The sequence below is a fragment of the Neomonachus schauinslandi genome, chromosome 9, assembly GCF_002201575.2.
Source record: "Neomonachus schauinslandi chromosome 9, ASM220157v2, whole genome shotgun sequence".
In the NCBI taxonomy this organism is placed as follows: domain Eukaryota; kingdom Metazoa; phylum Chordata; class Mammalia; order Carnivora; family Phocidae; genus Neomonachus; species Neomonachus schauinslandi.
Window position 1 is genome coordinate 70,530,559 of NC_058411.1, and position 15,016 is coordinate 70,545,574.

General features: G+C 48.7%; 3 protein-coding genes across 3 annotated transcripts; 2 read left to right on the forward strand and 1 right to left on the reverse strand.

Annotated features, from left to right (window-relative positions):
• Window positions 1–4,842: 4,842 nt before the first annotated feature.
• TINF2 (TERF1 interacting nuclear factor 2) lies at window positions 4,843–7,057 on the forward strand. The gene is made up of 6 exons (XM_021695449.1): window positions 4,843–5,374; window positions 5,513–5,617; window positions 5,739–5,840; window positions 5,923–6,030; window positions 6,116–6,212; window positions 6,591–7,057. Exons 1-6 carry the CDS (start codon window positions 5,183–5,185, stop codon window positions 7,055–7,057), a joined length of 1,071 nt encoding a protein of 356 aa, XP_021551124.1. The 5' UTR covers window positions 4,843–5,182.
• A 65-nt stretch (window positions 7,058–7,122) lies between these two features.
• Window positions 7,123–7,810, forward strand: LOC110585252 (TERF1-interacting nuclear factor 2-like). The gene is made up of 3 exons (XM_021695454.1): window positions 7,123–7,210; window positions 7,315–7,406; window positions 7,537–7,810. Exons 1-3 carry the CDS (start codon window positions 7,162–7,164, stop codon window positions 7,666–7,668), a joined length of 273 nt encoding a protein of 90 aa, XP_021551129.1. The 5' UTR covers window positions 7,123–7,161; the 3' UTR covers window positions 7,669–7,810.
• A 602-nt stretch (window positions 7,811–8,412) lies between these two features.
• Window positions 8,413–14,788, reverse strand: GMPR2 (guanosine monophosphate reductase 2). The gene is made up of 10 exons (XM_021695456.2): window positions 14,690–14,788; window positions 14,180–14,300; window positions 13,922–14,041; window positions 11,574–11,657; window positions 11,251–11,424; window positions 10,427–10,508; window positions 10,232–10,338; window positions 10,001–10,043; window positions 9,258–9,417; window positions 8,413–9,049 (listed from the first exon to the last, which is right to left on the reverse strand). Exons 2-10 carry the CDS (start codon window positions 14,264–14,266, stop codon window positions 8,860–8,862), a joined length of 1,047 nt encoding a protein of 348 aa, XP_021551131.1. The 5' UTR covers window positions 14,267–14,300; window positions 14,690–14,788; the 3' UTR covers window positions 8,413–8,859.
• Between the last annotated feature and the right edge of the window lie 228 nt (window positions 14,789–15,016).

Below are 15,016 nucleotides of genomic sequence, written 5' to 3' on the forward strand. Positions count from 1 at the left end.
GAAACCAATTTTATGCCTGTTTATGTATGTGGTTATTTCCTTGACATCATCCTTTATATTACAAAGTGGTTTTTAAAAACAGATTTAATTAATTAATTAATTAACCTTGCAAGGGGAGGGGCAGAGAGGGAGGAAGAGAGATAAGCAGAATCCATGCTGAGCCTGAAACCTGATGCAGGGCTCCATCCCACGACCCTGAGATCATGACCTGAGCCAAAATCAAGAGTCAAACACACACTTGGGGCGGCTCAGTTTGTTAAGCATCTGCCTTTGGTTCAGGTCATGATCCCGGGCTCCTGGGATGGAGCCCCCTGTCGGGCCCTCTGCTCAGCAGGGAGTCTGCTTCTCCCTCTGCCTCTGCCCTCCTCCCGCTCGTTCTCTCTCTCTCTCTCTCTCTCAAATAAATAAATAAAATCTTAAAAAAAAAAAAAAGTTGAACACTCAACCAACTGAGCCACCCAGGCAACACCCCCCCTTTTTTTTAGTAAAAAGAAGGTATTCTTAGTCTTGGTTTTAGGAAATCCACTAGGCTTGCCCTCTTAGCTGGTGCCCCTGGACTGATGAAGCAGTCATTGTCTGAGAGTCTTGGTGACCTGTTTTGTTTCTCCTGGGACACCTGGTATACAAAGTTGAACACTAGGGAGGAGGTGGACTCTTTGCATTGGTAGCCCAGGGTTTCCTGAGGGTAAAGAACCAGTATTCCCTTTAATTCCTTCTGCCCCAAGATTTAAAATTGGGAACATTAGTGTGGACTGTGGTAGCTTCAACTGAGGCCTAACAGCAGGGAAGGGGACCATCCTAGGCTCAGAGAACCATCCTAGGCTTGAGAATCCCTGAACCCCAGCTAAGTGGGTTTGATTTGGCAAAGCCTGTGGCTAATGCTCGAAGCTCCTGCAGCCCCTTGGCCCAGGGAGCAAAGTCTGGACCTGGGTGTTGAAGCCTGAGACCTCAGGTACCAACCTCTGTGGCTGATTTTCTTTCTTTAAAGACTGTATTTATTGATTGATTTATTAGAGAGAGAGAGAGCACAAGCAGGGGAAGCAGCAGGCAGAGCAGGCAGAGGGAGAAGCAGGCTCCCCACTGAGCAGAGAGCCCATGGGATCCTGACCTAAGCCGAAGGCAGAGGCTTAACCAACTGAGCCACCCAGGCATCCCTCTGTGGTTGATTTTCTAAGAGGACACTGAATGGGTGAAAGAAGTATGACAGACCCTGTGGAGAGCAAAGTTCTCCCCAAATAAGCATGGAAGCTGAAAGCCTGGCCCTTTTGGACGGAGTGCTTGGAAAATTCTGGAAGAAGCAAAAATATCAAAAGGAAGATTTTATTTTCCTGATAATAAGCCAGATGGAGTTAATTACAAATATAAAAACAAAAATTTATAAGATGTGACTTATAAATGTTTCCCAGATTTATGGATAAGACTACAGTGGTTGTACTTTATTTTAAATAGAGTTATTTTTAAAAATAATGGCCACCTTCAGCTATTCTAAGGTTCTTTCTGGAAAGGGAATTTTTGTCCACAGGTGAACCAGAATTTTACAGGCAACTCTGACTGGCAGGGTCCAGACATGGCAGTGGCTAATGGACCCATTCCTTCACCCATTTAACAAATAGTCAATGATGTGTGCCAAGCAATGGACTAAGTGTCAGAGCACAGGACAGCCTAGTTCTTACCCTATGGAGCTTGCAGTCTGAGAAAGAAACAGAATAACTGCATGAAATAAAATACAGTAAATAGCTCTGAAGTATACAGTAAAGGCATTGACCTGGCCCGGTGGTGGTGGTTAGGAAAGCTTTCCCTTAAATAGGTGACCCTGGAGGATATCTAGGCAGAGAGGGAAGGGAGATCTCTGCAGACAAAAGGAATAGCCTGTGCAAAGATCCTGTGGTGGAAGGGAGTGTGGAAGAGTAAACAAGACAAAGATGATGTGGCTAAGGCAGAGAGAGCAAAGGGCAGAGTGGAGGAGGTGGAGTTGAGGGGCACAGGGCCACCCATGCCTGTGGGGCCTCATAGGCCAGATTAAGGATTTTTGCCTGCCCTAGGGCAGTGGGAGCCTTTGAAAGCTTTAAGGAATTGGAGATGATGTGACCAGATTGTGTTTTGAACAGATTACTCCACCTGTAGTGTCAAGACTAGATTGGAGCAGGGTTGGAGTGGATGCAGACACAGATTGGAAGGCAGTTGTAGTCATTTATGCTGGAGATGGTAGTTTGGACCAGAGCAGTGGTGTGGAGACAGAAGTGGAAAGCTTGGAGGAATATCTAGGAGATAAAGTTCACAGGACTTGGGGAGGGATGGGTGTGGCTGGGTGGAGGGTGGAGAGAAGCAGTAATAGGAGAACCCCCAGGTTTCAGGTTTGTGGAGCAGCACCAATTGGGTGCCATCCACAGAGACAGGAGTCCCTCACCAGAGAGAGGAAACTGCAGGGGAAGGTGATGCTCAGAGACACAGAATCAATACCCTTTGTATAGTTCTCTTCTATGTGGAAATTTTCCTTTGGGTGACTTGGAGGATTTGGTTTTGGTTTGACTGAAACTGTTCCCTTACCCCAGGGTTCTTCAAGCGTAGTCTCTAGACACATTAGAATTATCTGAGATGTTAATAATACAGATTTCTGGGCACCAGCATAGACCTCACGAACCAGAATCCCCGGAGCAGAGGCCAAAAAGTGTGTTTTAACAAGCTTGCTAAGCGGTGGACTCCTATGCACGGTAAGGATTGAGGACAACCACCTTCTATTTTTCTTCTCAGCTGTATTTTTCCCATGTTCTCCCTCCCAACACCCTTCTTGTGCCAGCAGTGGCCATGAGACTACATGGCCAAAGTTCTGAGCTCTGACCACTTGTCTTCTTGAACCTTTGAATTTAAGAAGACAAGGGGCTCCTAAGGCCATAAAAGAAGACTAAAAGGGGGGCTGGTTGTATTAGCTGTAAACACATGAACAAGGTGCTGCACATACAAGAAAGGAACCAGCTCTTCCTTCCAGAGGCTCCTGCCCAGTGGGGTGACAGACACGTAGACATTGAAAATACAACACATATGTAGTACTTACTATGAGCCAGGCACTGTACCAAGTGCTTTATAGTTACTAATTTATTTAATTCTTGCAACCACCTTACAAGATAGGTTCTGCGACAGAGGTGGTGATAAAAAGATGTACTGAGGACCCCAAGAAGAGAACTCTGATGAGCTTCATGGAGGTGGTTATCAGATGAACCACAAAGATGAGAAAGAGTCAGTCCAAGAGGCAAGGAGGACAGAGGAATCATCTAGTATGTGCGAGGCACAGAAATGTAAGACAACACAGTGTATTTGGTTTTTTTTTTTTTTTAAAGATTTTATTTATTTATTTATTTGAGAGAGAAACAGCATGAGAGGGGAGAGGGTCAGAGGGAGAAGCAGGCTCCCCGCTGAGCCGGGAGCCCGATGTGGGACTCGATCCCAGGACTCCGGGACCATGACCTGAGCCGAAGGCAGTCGCTTAACCAACTGAGCCACCCAGGCGCCCAACAACACAGTGTATTTGGAAAATGAAACCCGTTTGCTGAGGTCTGGCATCTAGGTGCATACATGCAGAGTGGCAAGGAATATGGATGAAGAAAAGCTTGACCAGATTAAAAATCTTTTTGCCCTATTTCAGAGTTTGGGCTTTCTTTTGAAAGTAAGAGAGAGCTTTCAGTTAGGAATGACATGATCAGTTTTGCATTTCACGAGATTCATGATGAAAGCAATGTGGTAAAGAAATTAGAAAGGAGTTGGGCTGGAGGTGGGGAGGGTGAGAGACAGGAACACCTGAAATAGCATAGAGACAGTGAGAATGAAAATGGGGTGGGTTGGAACAAGGTTCCATAGGAAGTAGAACTGATTAGACTTGGTGACAATTAGATGTGGAGAGGAGGGAGGACTGAGTTAAGGGCTGTGGTCTGGGTTTCTCACTCACAGGTGAGGAGAGGCACCCTGCACAGAAATACAGAGCCCAGGAGGAAGAGCAGAACTTATAAGGGAAGGTAACTTCCAGTTTTCAGTCCAGCAGTCCCTGTGGATCACCCGAGAAGACTCATCTTGGGTGAGTCAAGGAGGGATCCTGGGGGCGCTACCTCTAGGAAGGGAGATGGTCCGAAACAAGGGTAGTTCCACTACATCCCTGTAAGGTAGTCAGGAAAAGTAATTCATTCAACCGACATTTAAAGAATATACAGTGTGCCAGGCTCTGTACTTGGTGATGAAATTAAGAGACACCAGGAAGGGTGACAAGGAGACAAGTCAGTCAATCACATCTGGGGGCTGGCTGGAGTAAGCACGCGACAGAAATCCGAAAAGGGAAACTTATTTTTTATTTATTTTAAAACTACAGGATACAAAAAAAAAAAAAGATATCGAACACCGAAAAGCACAAAATATTACCTACAGTCTCATCATTCTGAGAAAACCAAGTTAACCACCTGACGTAGCTTTTCAAACTTTGTATTTATTTTTTAAAGGCGGGCGCCCTCTACTGTTTTTAAAAAGGGACACTTGAATTCTTACTGGAAGCAGGCGTGCCGCCGGGCAAGGTTTTGCAGGGGCTGCTTCGAGGCTAGGATTAAGTAAGGAATCGTACATCAGTGGCGCAGACGATCGGGGAAGGGAAGGGCATTATCCTCGCTTTCCAGGCAAGTAAGTCCAGCCTTAGAGAAGGACGTGACTTTGTAGGCTCCGCGAAGACAGGCGGGGGCCCCGAGAGTCCCGCTCAGCAGTTTCCGTCGCCCCAGGGCTATTGGGCGGAGGGAGCGGGGCGGGAGAGACACCCGATCTGTTGGGGCGTGGCCTTATGACACGACGTCACGTCTCCCTGCCCGGTAGCCCATTGGTTCTCCATTACCGCCCTTTTCCGGGGCAGGGAAACTGGCCGCAGAGCCGGAAGCGGGGTAGCCCTCGGGCTTGAGGGGGCGGCGGTGTGGAAAACAGAGAACCTGGTGCCATTGGAGCTGGCCAGCTTCTCCATTCAGGCTCCAGCCCGAGTTGAAGACCCCCCAGGATTCCGGTGGCCTATGGAAAAGATCGCATCGCGAGGTATCCGGCGCAGACCGAAACAGCGCAGCCACTGAAAGCCGCCGGAAGCTTCGCCCCTAGGAGGAGTCGAGAAGCCTCGCCGTGGAGGAAGGAACCCAGAGGGCCTGCCCCCGGGGCGGAGCCCGCGGCCATGGCCACGCCCCCGGGGGCCGGTCCCGCGGCTCTGCGCTTCGCCGCCGCCGCCAGCTGGCAAGTCGTGCGGGGACGCTGCGTGGAGCATTTTCCGCGAGTATTAGAGTTTCTGCGATCATTGCGCGCTGCTGCCCCTGGTTTAGTTCGCTTCCGCCACCACGAACGCCTATGTATGGGCCTAAAGGCCAAGGTATTGGAGCCAGTAGGAGCTGGAAGACGGGAAAGGGGAGGGATGCGAGGGCTGAGGGCCGACTGCTTGGGGTTGGGACTCATTGGAAAAGGGCAGCTTGCCCCAAAGTGGAGATTGCGAGTTTAGTACCCTTTACAGGTAGTGGTGGAGTTGATCCTGCAGGGCCGGCCGTGGGCCCAGGTTCTGAATGCCCTGCATCACCATTTCCCAGAGTCTGGACCTGTAGTGCGGGACCCCAAAGCTGTGAGTAATCCCTGGAACAAGCCCTATACCCCAGTTAATACTGGGTGCCACAAAGTTGATTCTCTTTCCGGCCACTGGGTCCTGGTGACCCTAAATTGTCTGCTTTTCCTGCTCTCAACAGACAAAGCAGGATCTGAGGAAGGTCTCGGAGGCACAGGAGACCTTTTGCCAACAGGTGAAGCAACTAGGAGAGGCCCCAGTGGACTTGGCTTCCAGGCTGCAGGTGAGACTGGCTGGCTTGGAAGCTATTATGTGGCTAATATTTCCCTAGTCCTCTTCTCACCTGCTTTTCTACCTCCCTGCAGGAACTTGAACAAGAGTATGGGGAACCCTTTCTGGCTGCCATGGAAAAGTTGTTTTTTGAATACTTGTGTCAGCTAGAAAAAGCCCTGCCTGCACTGCAGACACAGCAGGTTTTGTTGGGACAAAATAAGGGCAGAGTGGGGGATGGCTGTATCAAGGACTGTGGTCTTCATGCCTCTCTCCCTGTGCCCACAGCTTCAGGATGTGCTGAGTTGGATGCAGCCTGGAGTTTCTATCACTTCTTCTTTTGTCTTGAGCCAGTATGGTGTGGACATGGGGTGGCCACTTCCAGGTACGAGGACCATCTGGGAGAACTAGGAACTTGGGGGTGGATTGTTTGGCCTGAGACCTTTTGAGATGGGCTATTGGAACGGTTACATGGACCTGAGCCATAAGAAACCAGACTGAGTTGTGTTTCTTTTTTTTTTAAAGATTTTTTTTTTATTTATTTATTTGAGAGAGAGAATGAGAGAGAGAGAGAGCACGAGAGGGAGGAGGGTCAGAGGGAGAAGCAGACTCCCTGCTGAGCAGGGAGCCCGATGCGGGACTCGATCCCGGGACTCCAGGATCATGACCTGAGCCGAAGGCAGTCGCTTAACCAACTGAGCCACCCAGGCGCCCCCTGAGTTGTGTTTCTGTCTGTTCTGAGGAGCTGCATTTTCTTTTTCAGAGTGCTCCGTTCCCGATTCAGCGAGCGTGACAGAGCCCACAGAGCAGAATCCTCCTCAGCAACCAAAACTAGCACTTCATGATCCTTTGCCAAATGCTAGGCCTGGCCCACACCTACCTCAGGGACCAGCCTTAAGGAAGCACTCAGAACCTACGGCTGGCCACCACTTCAATCTGGCCCCTCTAGGCCGGCGAAGAATCCAGTCCCGATGGGCATCCACTAAGGGAGGCCATAAGGAGCGCCCCACAGTCATGCTGTTCCCCTTTAGGAATCTGGGTTCACCAACCCAAGTCCTATCTGAGCCTGAGAACAGGGAAGAACATGGGACAGACATGGCAGATCCAGCAGGTGCTGGGGGCACGAGAGCACCTTCCATTGGAAAGTCAAAGAGTCCATCCCAGACCCTGGGGGGAAGGGCTCTGAAGGAGAACCCAGTTGAGGTGTTTGCTTCAGAGCAAGAAGAGTGAGTGGAACAGTTGCTTCTCCCTACTAGCAGCACATTCTTTGCCTGCTTTCCCCTCACCTTATTTTTTTTGCTTGCTCCCAATGCAGGAATTGCCTGGTTTGCCCCATGGACCCCCTGAGACTGTCATTATCCCCTCCTAAAGCCAGGAAGCCATGTAAGTATTCTGAGTCAGACTGGGTCAGACAGCCTCCTCTCACGGGGACTCTTGAGGGCCTGTTTGCCTAGAAGGGTACTTTGACTCTGGTTTCCTTCCTGCAGTGTGTCCTCCATCTCTGTGCAGCTCTGTCATTACCATAGGCGACTTGGTTTTGGACTCTGATGAAGAAGAAAATGGCCAGAAGGAAGGAAGGGTGAGTAGGAAGGAACAGAAAGCTGGGGAAGGGGCTGAGCAGAACAAGACAGAGAAACCCACATGCTCCAGAATACGGAGGGCTCAGGGAATGAGAGGATGATAGCATCTCCCTGCTCCCTTCTCTGCAGGAGTCTCTGGAAAACTATCAGAAGACAAAGTTTGACACCTTGATCCCCACCTTCTATGAATACCTCCCCACTTCTGGCCCCAGTGCCATGTCTGTCCCTCCCGTGACTGTAGAGACAGGTCTAGACACTTAGGACTGAGATTCCCTCTGCACTCTGCCTGTCTCCTTCCTCAGCTCTACAGTTTAGTGGGAATAAAGCAGAAGCCCGGGCTTGGGTGACCTGACTACCTTGCTAAAATTACCTTGTAATCCTTGTTAATTAAAATTTGGATTTGTTAAAACACTGCCTTGGTGTGAGGAAGGGGAATTAAGGCTTCTATCAAGTCAGTGTAGGTCATTCCTTAAAACTGGCTTCACCAGGGCCGGAGGAATCCCTTTGCCTTTTTACTTCCCCTGGAAGATGGTGTTCACATGTGCCAAGAAGGGTTGATAGCCTGGAAGGGAAATTTCCCTTCGCTATGCTAAAAATATCTGTGTGTCCTGACAAGCACACTGTACTTCGTAAACTCTCATGCCGTCGGGTTGCCTGGGGGTGGTGGCACTGGAATGGAGATACTTCATGGAAAAAGTATTTCCTGTCCTTGGCTCTACTGGGTCAGTGCCAACTCTACTGCCACTTGCCCTGGAGCAGCACCCAGGTGCCAGCCTTGTGCAGAAAGATCCAGAATCTCTTCAAAGTCCTTGGGATCTCTTTATTGAGATTTTTTTTTTTTTTTTTTAAGATTTTATATATTTATTTGACAGAGAGACACAGCGAGAGAGGGAATACAAGCAGTGGGAGTGGGAGAGGGAGAAGCAGGCTTCCCGCCGAGCAGGGAGCCCGATGTGGGACTCGATCCCAGGACCTGGAATCATGACCTGAGCCGAAGGCAGACGCTTAACGACTGAGCCACCCAGGCGCCCCTTTATTGAGATACTTAAAATATGTCAACACTTTTGGGCTTTTTAGGTATTCAAAGATCCTATTTAATGAAGCTCATTAACAAAACATGATTTCAAGAGCCTCACTCTTCCAGACCAAGGCCATTAAATACTTAGGTAGAAATCAACATCTTTTCCTTTTAATAATCTTCAGGATGCTGGATCCCCAGATTCACATTTGACTGTCTGACTTCATTTTCTCAGCCTGCCTGCCTTTGCTTGCTCCCCAGTGAGTGCCCTGGGCATTTTGTGTGTAGAGTACAGAATTACTGCAGGCGCCCTCAGGAGTGAGGCAACAGGAAATGATTAAGAAATAGCCAGAGTAGCTGGGATGGCTGAGGAGCCCACCTGAGGGACCCTGCGCCTGGGTGCTAGAGCCTTGAGAAGGCATAGCTGCTCAGGTCTAGCTGTCATCACTGAAGATTGGATTCACCTGCTGGGTGACCCGGATGAAGGTGGTTCTCCGGCTCAGTTCCTTCAGTTTAGCTGCTCCCACGTAGGTACATGTGGAGCGGATGCCTCCAAGGATGTCTCGGATGGTATGCTCCACATCCCCTTTAAAGGGCACCTCCACTGTCTTTCCCTCTGAGGCCCTTTGAGGAGGAAAAACTTTCTTACCTTTTCCTTTTGGGTTCCTTAAGCCCAGTGATGGGTCTCCCCTGCTCAATGGCATTGAGCCCCAAGCTCACCACTGTTCCTCCGAGAACTGTACCATGCACCTCCCAGCAGCCAGGAGTTCTGCCACCACCCTACTTAGTCACGCTTTCCAGGAACCCTCGGCTCCTGGGCCTCCGCACATACCTGTACTCAGCCACACCCCCGGCATACTTCTTCATGGCCATTTCAGAACTCATCCCATAGAAGAGCTTGTACTTCCTGCCATCCCTCTCGATGAGCTCACCACCTGACTCACTGTGCCCAGCCAGCATGCCACCCAGCATCACAAAGTCAGCTCCTGCCCCTGCCAGCATCCACAAGGGGGGGAAAGAAGTGAATTTGGCCCAGGTCCCCAGATACCCACCCTGAGAAGCAACTCACGTCAAATTCTCAGTCCTGACAATGAGTCTAACATCTTCCTGGTTTTGTTCCCCTAGCTGACCCACAACCCACACAGGCCTGCTCTGCTCTGGCCTCTACTCAGTGGGCTTGATTTCCCCAAGAATTTAAAAAGAGCATCTGGAGATTCCCTGCCTGCTCTCTCGTTTTTTGCTGCTTTTGCCATCTTCTGGTCATTTCTTTTCATTGTGTGCAGCTAAACAAGACTCACTCCAAGTGTCCCAAGGGCAAAAGTTTCTAACTGTAATCCCACAGTCCGGGGGATACTACAGGTGGCCGTGGCCTGCCCTTGGGCAGTCCATATCAGAGTCTCAGGATTTCTCTTGCTGGCTTGCCCCAGGTGACAACCACAGCTTCAGGGTCACTAGTTCATATTGTGAAAGAATTTGAATGGCTGTCTCAGCCTTTCCAAGCCTGATCCTTGACCCTGAGAGGTGACTTATCCTCTTCTACAGGACCCTCCCTCCATGCTCTCCCAACATCCTTACCGAAAGCCTTGGCCACATCCCCAGGACAGCTGCAGCCTCCATCCTGCAAAGTAAGGAGCACTATGAAGAGAGAACATGGATTGCCCAAGCACTCTGAGCGATGTCCCCACGGCCCACCTCAAAGCTGACAGGAACCCAGGAGTCCTGATCCACTGCTACCACAGTCTCCACACCCAGCAGAAAACACAGATGTTTGGCAGCCTCATGCCCTACCCTGCCCTTGGGCCTTACTGAGATGATGTGGCCTTTGAGGCCATGAGCAGCATCTGCACACTCCATCACTGCACTGAGCTGTGGGTACCCCACTCCAGTTTTCTTCCGGGTGGTGCACACGGAGCCTGAGAAGAATGTAATGAGAACAGTGAAGTGCTCCACAGGCATTTGCCAGTGGAGAGGTAGCCCATGGCCCCCAGGGAAGCAGCTTACCTGGTCCAATTCCCACTTTGATGATGTCAGCCCCAGAGAGGATCAGCTCTTCCACCATCTCTCCTGTTACCACATTCCCTGCCTGAGGCACAAAACGGCACTCTTAGGGTCGGAAACGAGAGGAGGTTGCATGCTCTCATACACAGCATGCCTGGACCGTGACCTTCCAGTGTTATTACAAAGAAGGGTACCTAGGTTTCCTCTACTGGGCAAGGACTCTACTTCCCAAGCTGAGGTAAGGGGGTTAGTGGCCAGTATCACTGTTGCACTAGGGTAAAGCTGGGGTCCAGTTGGACCAAGGCCAGAGCTGATTTACAGATTTATCTTCCCGTCCTTGCCAAGAGATCCAAACATCCTTTCATTAAGCTGTTACGTCATAAAATCTCTGGCTTCAGGGAAAGGGGGAGGAGATGTGGTCATGTCAGCTAAATATCCATCTGTATTTACTTCCAATGGACAGTACAGAGAGACCCCTTGATGCTGTAGAGAAAATGAGGCCTTGCCACCACTCCCCTAAGCTTGTAAAAAAAAAAAAATAAAGCTCTTTCACGCGATCCCTCTAATATGATTCTAGTGCATGTCCACTTCAGTGGGCAGATGAATATATACTGTGGGTATGTACAAGGCATGTATCAAGGGACAGAGCTAACTGCACTAACCAATCTGAACATTTTAAGCATGGAACCATGGATTATCACCTAGTGACAAGATTCAGTGGACTAGGAAAATCAGCAGAGGAGAAATCAACTGACATCATAAAATGGAGTGTCTGGAAAGAGTGGAAGGAAGAGGAACGTACCAACTACAGGGTACTGGAAACATACCATAATGGTGTGCTTGGGGAAGCGCTTCCGCACATCCTTTACAAACTCAACAAAGTGTTCCGAGTAGCCATTTGCCACATCCAGGCATATATATTTCACCTGGGGAATAGCTTCCAGGATCTGCTCCAGCTGTTCAAAGTCTGAAGAGCCTGTGCCTGAGCTGGCAGCCACATGCTGTGAGAGAGACAGGGCCACTGGCATGTCACAAATGACCCAGTGAGCAGCCAGCGGGGCTGGGAAGGTGAGGGTTGGTTCCCAGGAAGCCAAAAAGAGATACCTGGAAAACTGGGATAAGGAAGGGATCAGGGGAGGACCAGCATTACCTCAAGACACTCAGGATTCTGGCTAGCAAACTCTTTCCACTGCTGGAGGCTGTAGTGTTTATGAACAGCTGTGAAGAGGGAGAACTGGGGAGAAGAAAAAGCCATCAAAAAGAAGAGAACTTACAAGTGTCTCTTTTGCTAGAAACAGACATTTATAGTATTCTATCTGAGGGAGAAAAGGACTGAACTTTGGAAAACAACTTGAAGAAACCACTGGTTGAGCTGGGATTTTAACGTAACCATTATTCTCCCTACAAATACCAGTAGAGCTTTTTCCCATAAGCCAGTGCTTGTCCAACACTCCAACCAAAGTACAAAGTCACTCGGATTGGATTTCACCAATCAGCACCTACAGGTGACAAAGACAAGCTGTTGGTGCAGTGGGACAAGCAGCAGACAAGAAAGAGCCATGAAGAGGCTGGACAGAGCCAATATCTGCCTGCACTGACTCAGCCCCTCCCCCTACGGTAGCCTAGTACTGAACTAACCTATTTTTGGGTATCTTCTGGTCCATTTACCAGCAATAATTCAGTGAGTCTCAATGCTCACAAAAGGCAAGGTCTTAATGGAGCCAATAAGGTGCTACCCCATTCTTTCTCCATCTCCACTGTAGTAAAGGACAGATTTTTTGGAGACACAGACCATCCTAAAAAGTCCATTTCCTTCCATCTGTTTCAGTCAACCAAGTTCAAGGATACAGTGAACTCATCAGACTTGTATTCCATAGGTCAACAAATTGCAAAACAATATCCCAATACTTTGAGAAAGGCACTCGGAGGCCGGTGTGAATGCTGGTGCTTGTGCCTTATTTTTATTTTATTTATGTTTTTAAAAGACTTTAATCTCTACACCCAACATGGGGCTTGAACTCACAACCCCGAGATCAAGAGTCCCGTGTTCCACTGACTGAGCCAGCCAGGCGCCACAGTGCTGCTGCTTTAAAAGTGCAGACATGCAAATAGACAAGAGAGTAGTTGACGGAGACAGCCCAAATCTTGCAAGTGACAAGAAATCCAAAGAAGTCATGTATCAGCCAGCAGTAAGGAGGTGCTATTGCTATACTCACTCATCAACACTACCTAGCTAAAGCTGGTATTGAGTTCTACTTCCTCAGCAACACTCTGCCATCAATGTGCTAATACACAAAAATCATTCCATGAGGTCAGTAGACCTTGGAGATATACTGGTATAGTGTGATGTGATAAGCACATCCAATTACATACCAAGCTAGAGATCTAGAAAAAGATGCTTGTATCCAACTTTATTATTACTGTGAAACTTGGCTCTATCTCTAAAATCTGATCTCTTTAGCACTCATCAGCAGTACTGAAAAACCAGTCTCAACATAAAGCATTAAGACAGTCCCCACAAGGGCCACTATTCTAGCATGTTTGTTAATGCTAAAGTCAGATTCACTATTCCTTAACTCTACTGGGCAGAGCAGGTGGACAGTGGGCAACAAGAAGATTCCTAAGCAGTTAGTGAATGGCAACAGCAATAAAGTACTAAAACTGTTTAACTATCAACCTTAGAGAAGTTGACAACAGACATTCCACAAAGACTTACAGCAATCGAAAGAAGAGAAAGGGAGATGAAGTCTTTAAGGCTAACAGAGCCACAAGCAGGAGCAGAATCCATCAACCAGGGCTACATGGATTAACCAGAAGAATGCATATGTTCTTTGAGTGCCCAGAGTAACTACCTTCTCAGCTACAAGTATAGAGGCAGGGTAATATTACTGACAGGAGCAGCATGTTCTGTTTTCAAAGTGAACAATAACCTGTGCATAAGAAAAACACATTCCATTTTGGGCACATCCCAGAAACTCCCAGAAACCTAGGACTTAAAGAAGAGGAAGGTCAAAAAAATAAAAATAAAAAAAGGGTAGCAGACATGAAAGAAAATTAATAAGCTGCTTCTCTTCCTAGGTAGGAATTTTTGAATGCTCCAACTATATTTACTTTCTAGACTGAAACAGTGGATATTTAGTGTCCTGAACAATGGTGTAACTGGAGGGATGAATGTGATTTGGAGGGGATGACCTGGGAGGTGGGAAAAGTTGGCAGGGTATGTAAACTGCTGGACAGGAGAAAAGGGAAAGTTACGTTTATGTATCAGAAAAATGGGGTAAAACTTAGTTTTGAATCTTACTAATTCAGATGTGCCTTTGAACTTACCAAATAAAGGGCATTAGTATTGGAGAAAATGGATAAAATGGTAAATTGGAACATCCTGACTGTTAACTTGCCAGGCAGCTGACCTGGGGTGGGGTTGGTGATGCAAATTACCTCTGCAGTCAGCCCACATAACTGGTCACCAGTGAGGAACCTGCATAAGGGAAATCCTACCTTACAGATAACCTTGGCCATCTCAAAGGTGCCCACAGTATCCATATTGGCAGCAATGATGGGGATCCCAGTGTACATCTGCTTTGAGTTCCGAAATGAAAAGGATCTTGTGAGCTCCACCTGAGATACGAACAGGAAAAAGCATTTCATTCATCAAATAAATGAGTACTGAGTGAGGACAAGAACCAGAAATCCCTCTCAGCCCTGCCCCACCAGGAGCTTGGGGTCAAGAAAGTAGAACTAGGAGAGTAGGCTCACCTCACTTCGAGATTTAAGGGTACTGCGTTTAGGCCTCAACAAGACATCCTTGAAGTCCAGTTTGATGTCACTGTCGATATGAGGCATGGCGGGGATCTTGGGGTAGCAACAAATCCGAGAGCTGGAAGGTAGAAAAAGTCAGGTGGAGAGATCTGAACCAATCTCCCCGTAGGCCTTAATGCCCTGTTACAGGAAAGGCATGGCTCATCTCTGGCCTTGCTTAAATTATGGAAGGTCGGGCATTGGCTGAGGCATGGTCACTGAAGACTGTCACCTCCGATCCGTCCTATGGTTGCAATGACCCGTAGTATCTCCATCCCAGGTACTATCTGGTGGGGAGAAGAACTGGACTGGAGTCGTGAATGACCCCCAAAATGTGTATTCCTTAACCTCACTACTCTTCCTTCTCCCACCCTTGCAAAGAGCAATTTGGGGTAAGTAAGGCTGATTTGGGGGTGAGCAGGAATGGGGGAGATTCCCACAACTAGTTTCCAGAATAGCGGTACTCACTTCCTGTCGCCGTGGCCCAGGTGGCAGTTGACTACCGTCACCCTTGCTTAGCAACTAGCCTCGTGCAGCCCCGCTGAGCCTTGTGGGCCATACCAACAGGTTCCGTCAATTGCGGGCGAAAAGGATAAACGGAAAATCCCAGTTTCGGCAGCGGCCGTGCGAGGCCTTCTGGGTAACAGAGTTCACATACCGAGGTTGCAGTTGGATCCGAGGGGCGGAAGACTACGACTCCCAGGGTGGAACGCGCGGAGCTGTCCCCTGGCATGATGGGAGAAGTAGTTCGTTCCGACCCTGCTTTCCAAGCCCCGGCTCGCTAGGGACTCTAAG

Coding starts and splice junctions, on each gene's coding strand:
- TINF2 (XM_021695449.1), top strand. CDS start 5,183: ATGGCCACGCCCCCGGGGGCCGGTCCCGCGGCTCTGCGCTTCGCCGCC. Junction 5,375..5,512: donor GTATGGGCCTAAAGGCCAAG/GTATTGGAGCCA, acceptor TACCCTTTACAG/GTAGTGGTGGAGTTGATCCT. Junction 5,841..5,922: donor ACTTGGCTTCCAGGCTGCAG/GTGAGACTGGCT, acceptor ACCTCCCTGCAG/GAACTTGAACAAGAGTATGG.
- GMPR2 (XM_021695456.2), bottom strand. CDS start 14,266: ATGCCTCATATCGACAGTGACATCAAACTGGACTTCAAGGATGTCTTG. Junction 11,425..11,573: donor AGAATCCTGAGTGTCTTGAG/GTAATGCTGGTC, acceptor TCTCTCTCACAG/CATGTGGCTGCCAGCTCAGG. Junction 10,509..11,250: donor TCCCCAAGCACACCATTATG/GTATGTTTCCAG, acceptor TTTGTGCCTCAG/GCAGGGAATGTGGTAACAGG.
- LOC110585252 (XM_021695454.1), top strand. CDS start 7,162: ATGGACCCCCTGAGACTGTCATTATCCCCTCCTAAAGCCAGGAAGCCA. Junction 7,211..7,314: donor TCCTAAAGCCAGGAAGCCAT/GTAAGTATTCTG, acceptor TCCTTCCTGCAG/TGTGTCCTCCATCTCTGTGC. Junction 7,407..7,536: donor ATGGCCAGAAGGAAGGAAGG/GTGAGTAGGAAG, acceptor CCTTCTCTGCAG/GAGTCTCTGGAAAACTATCA.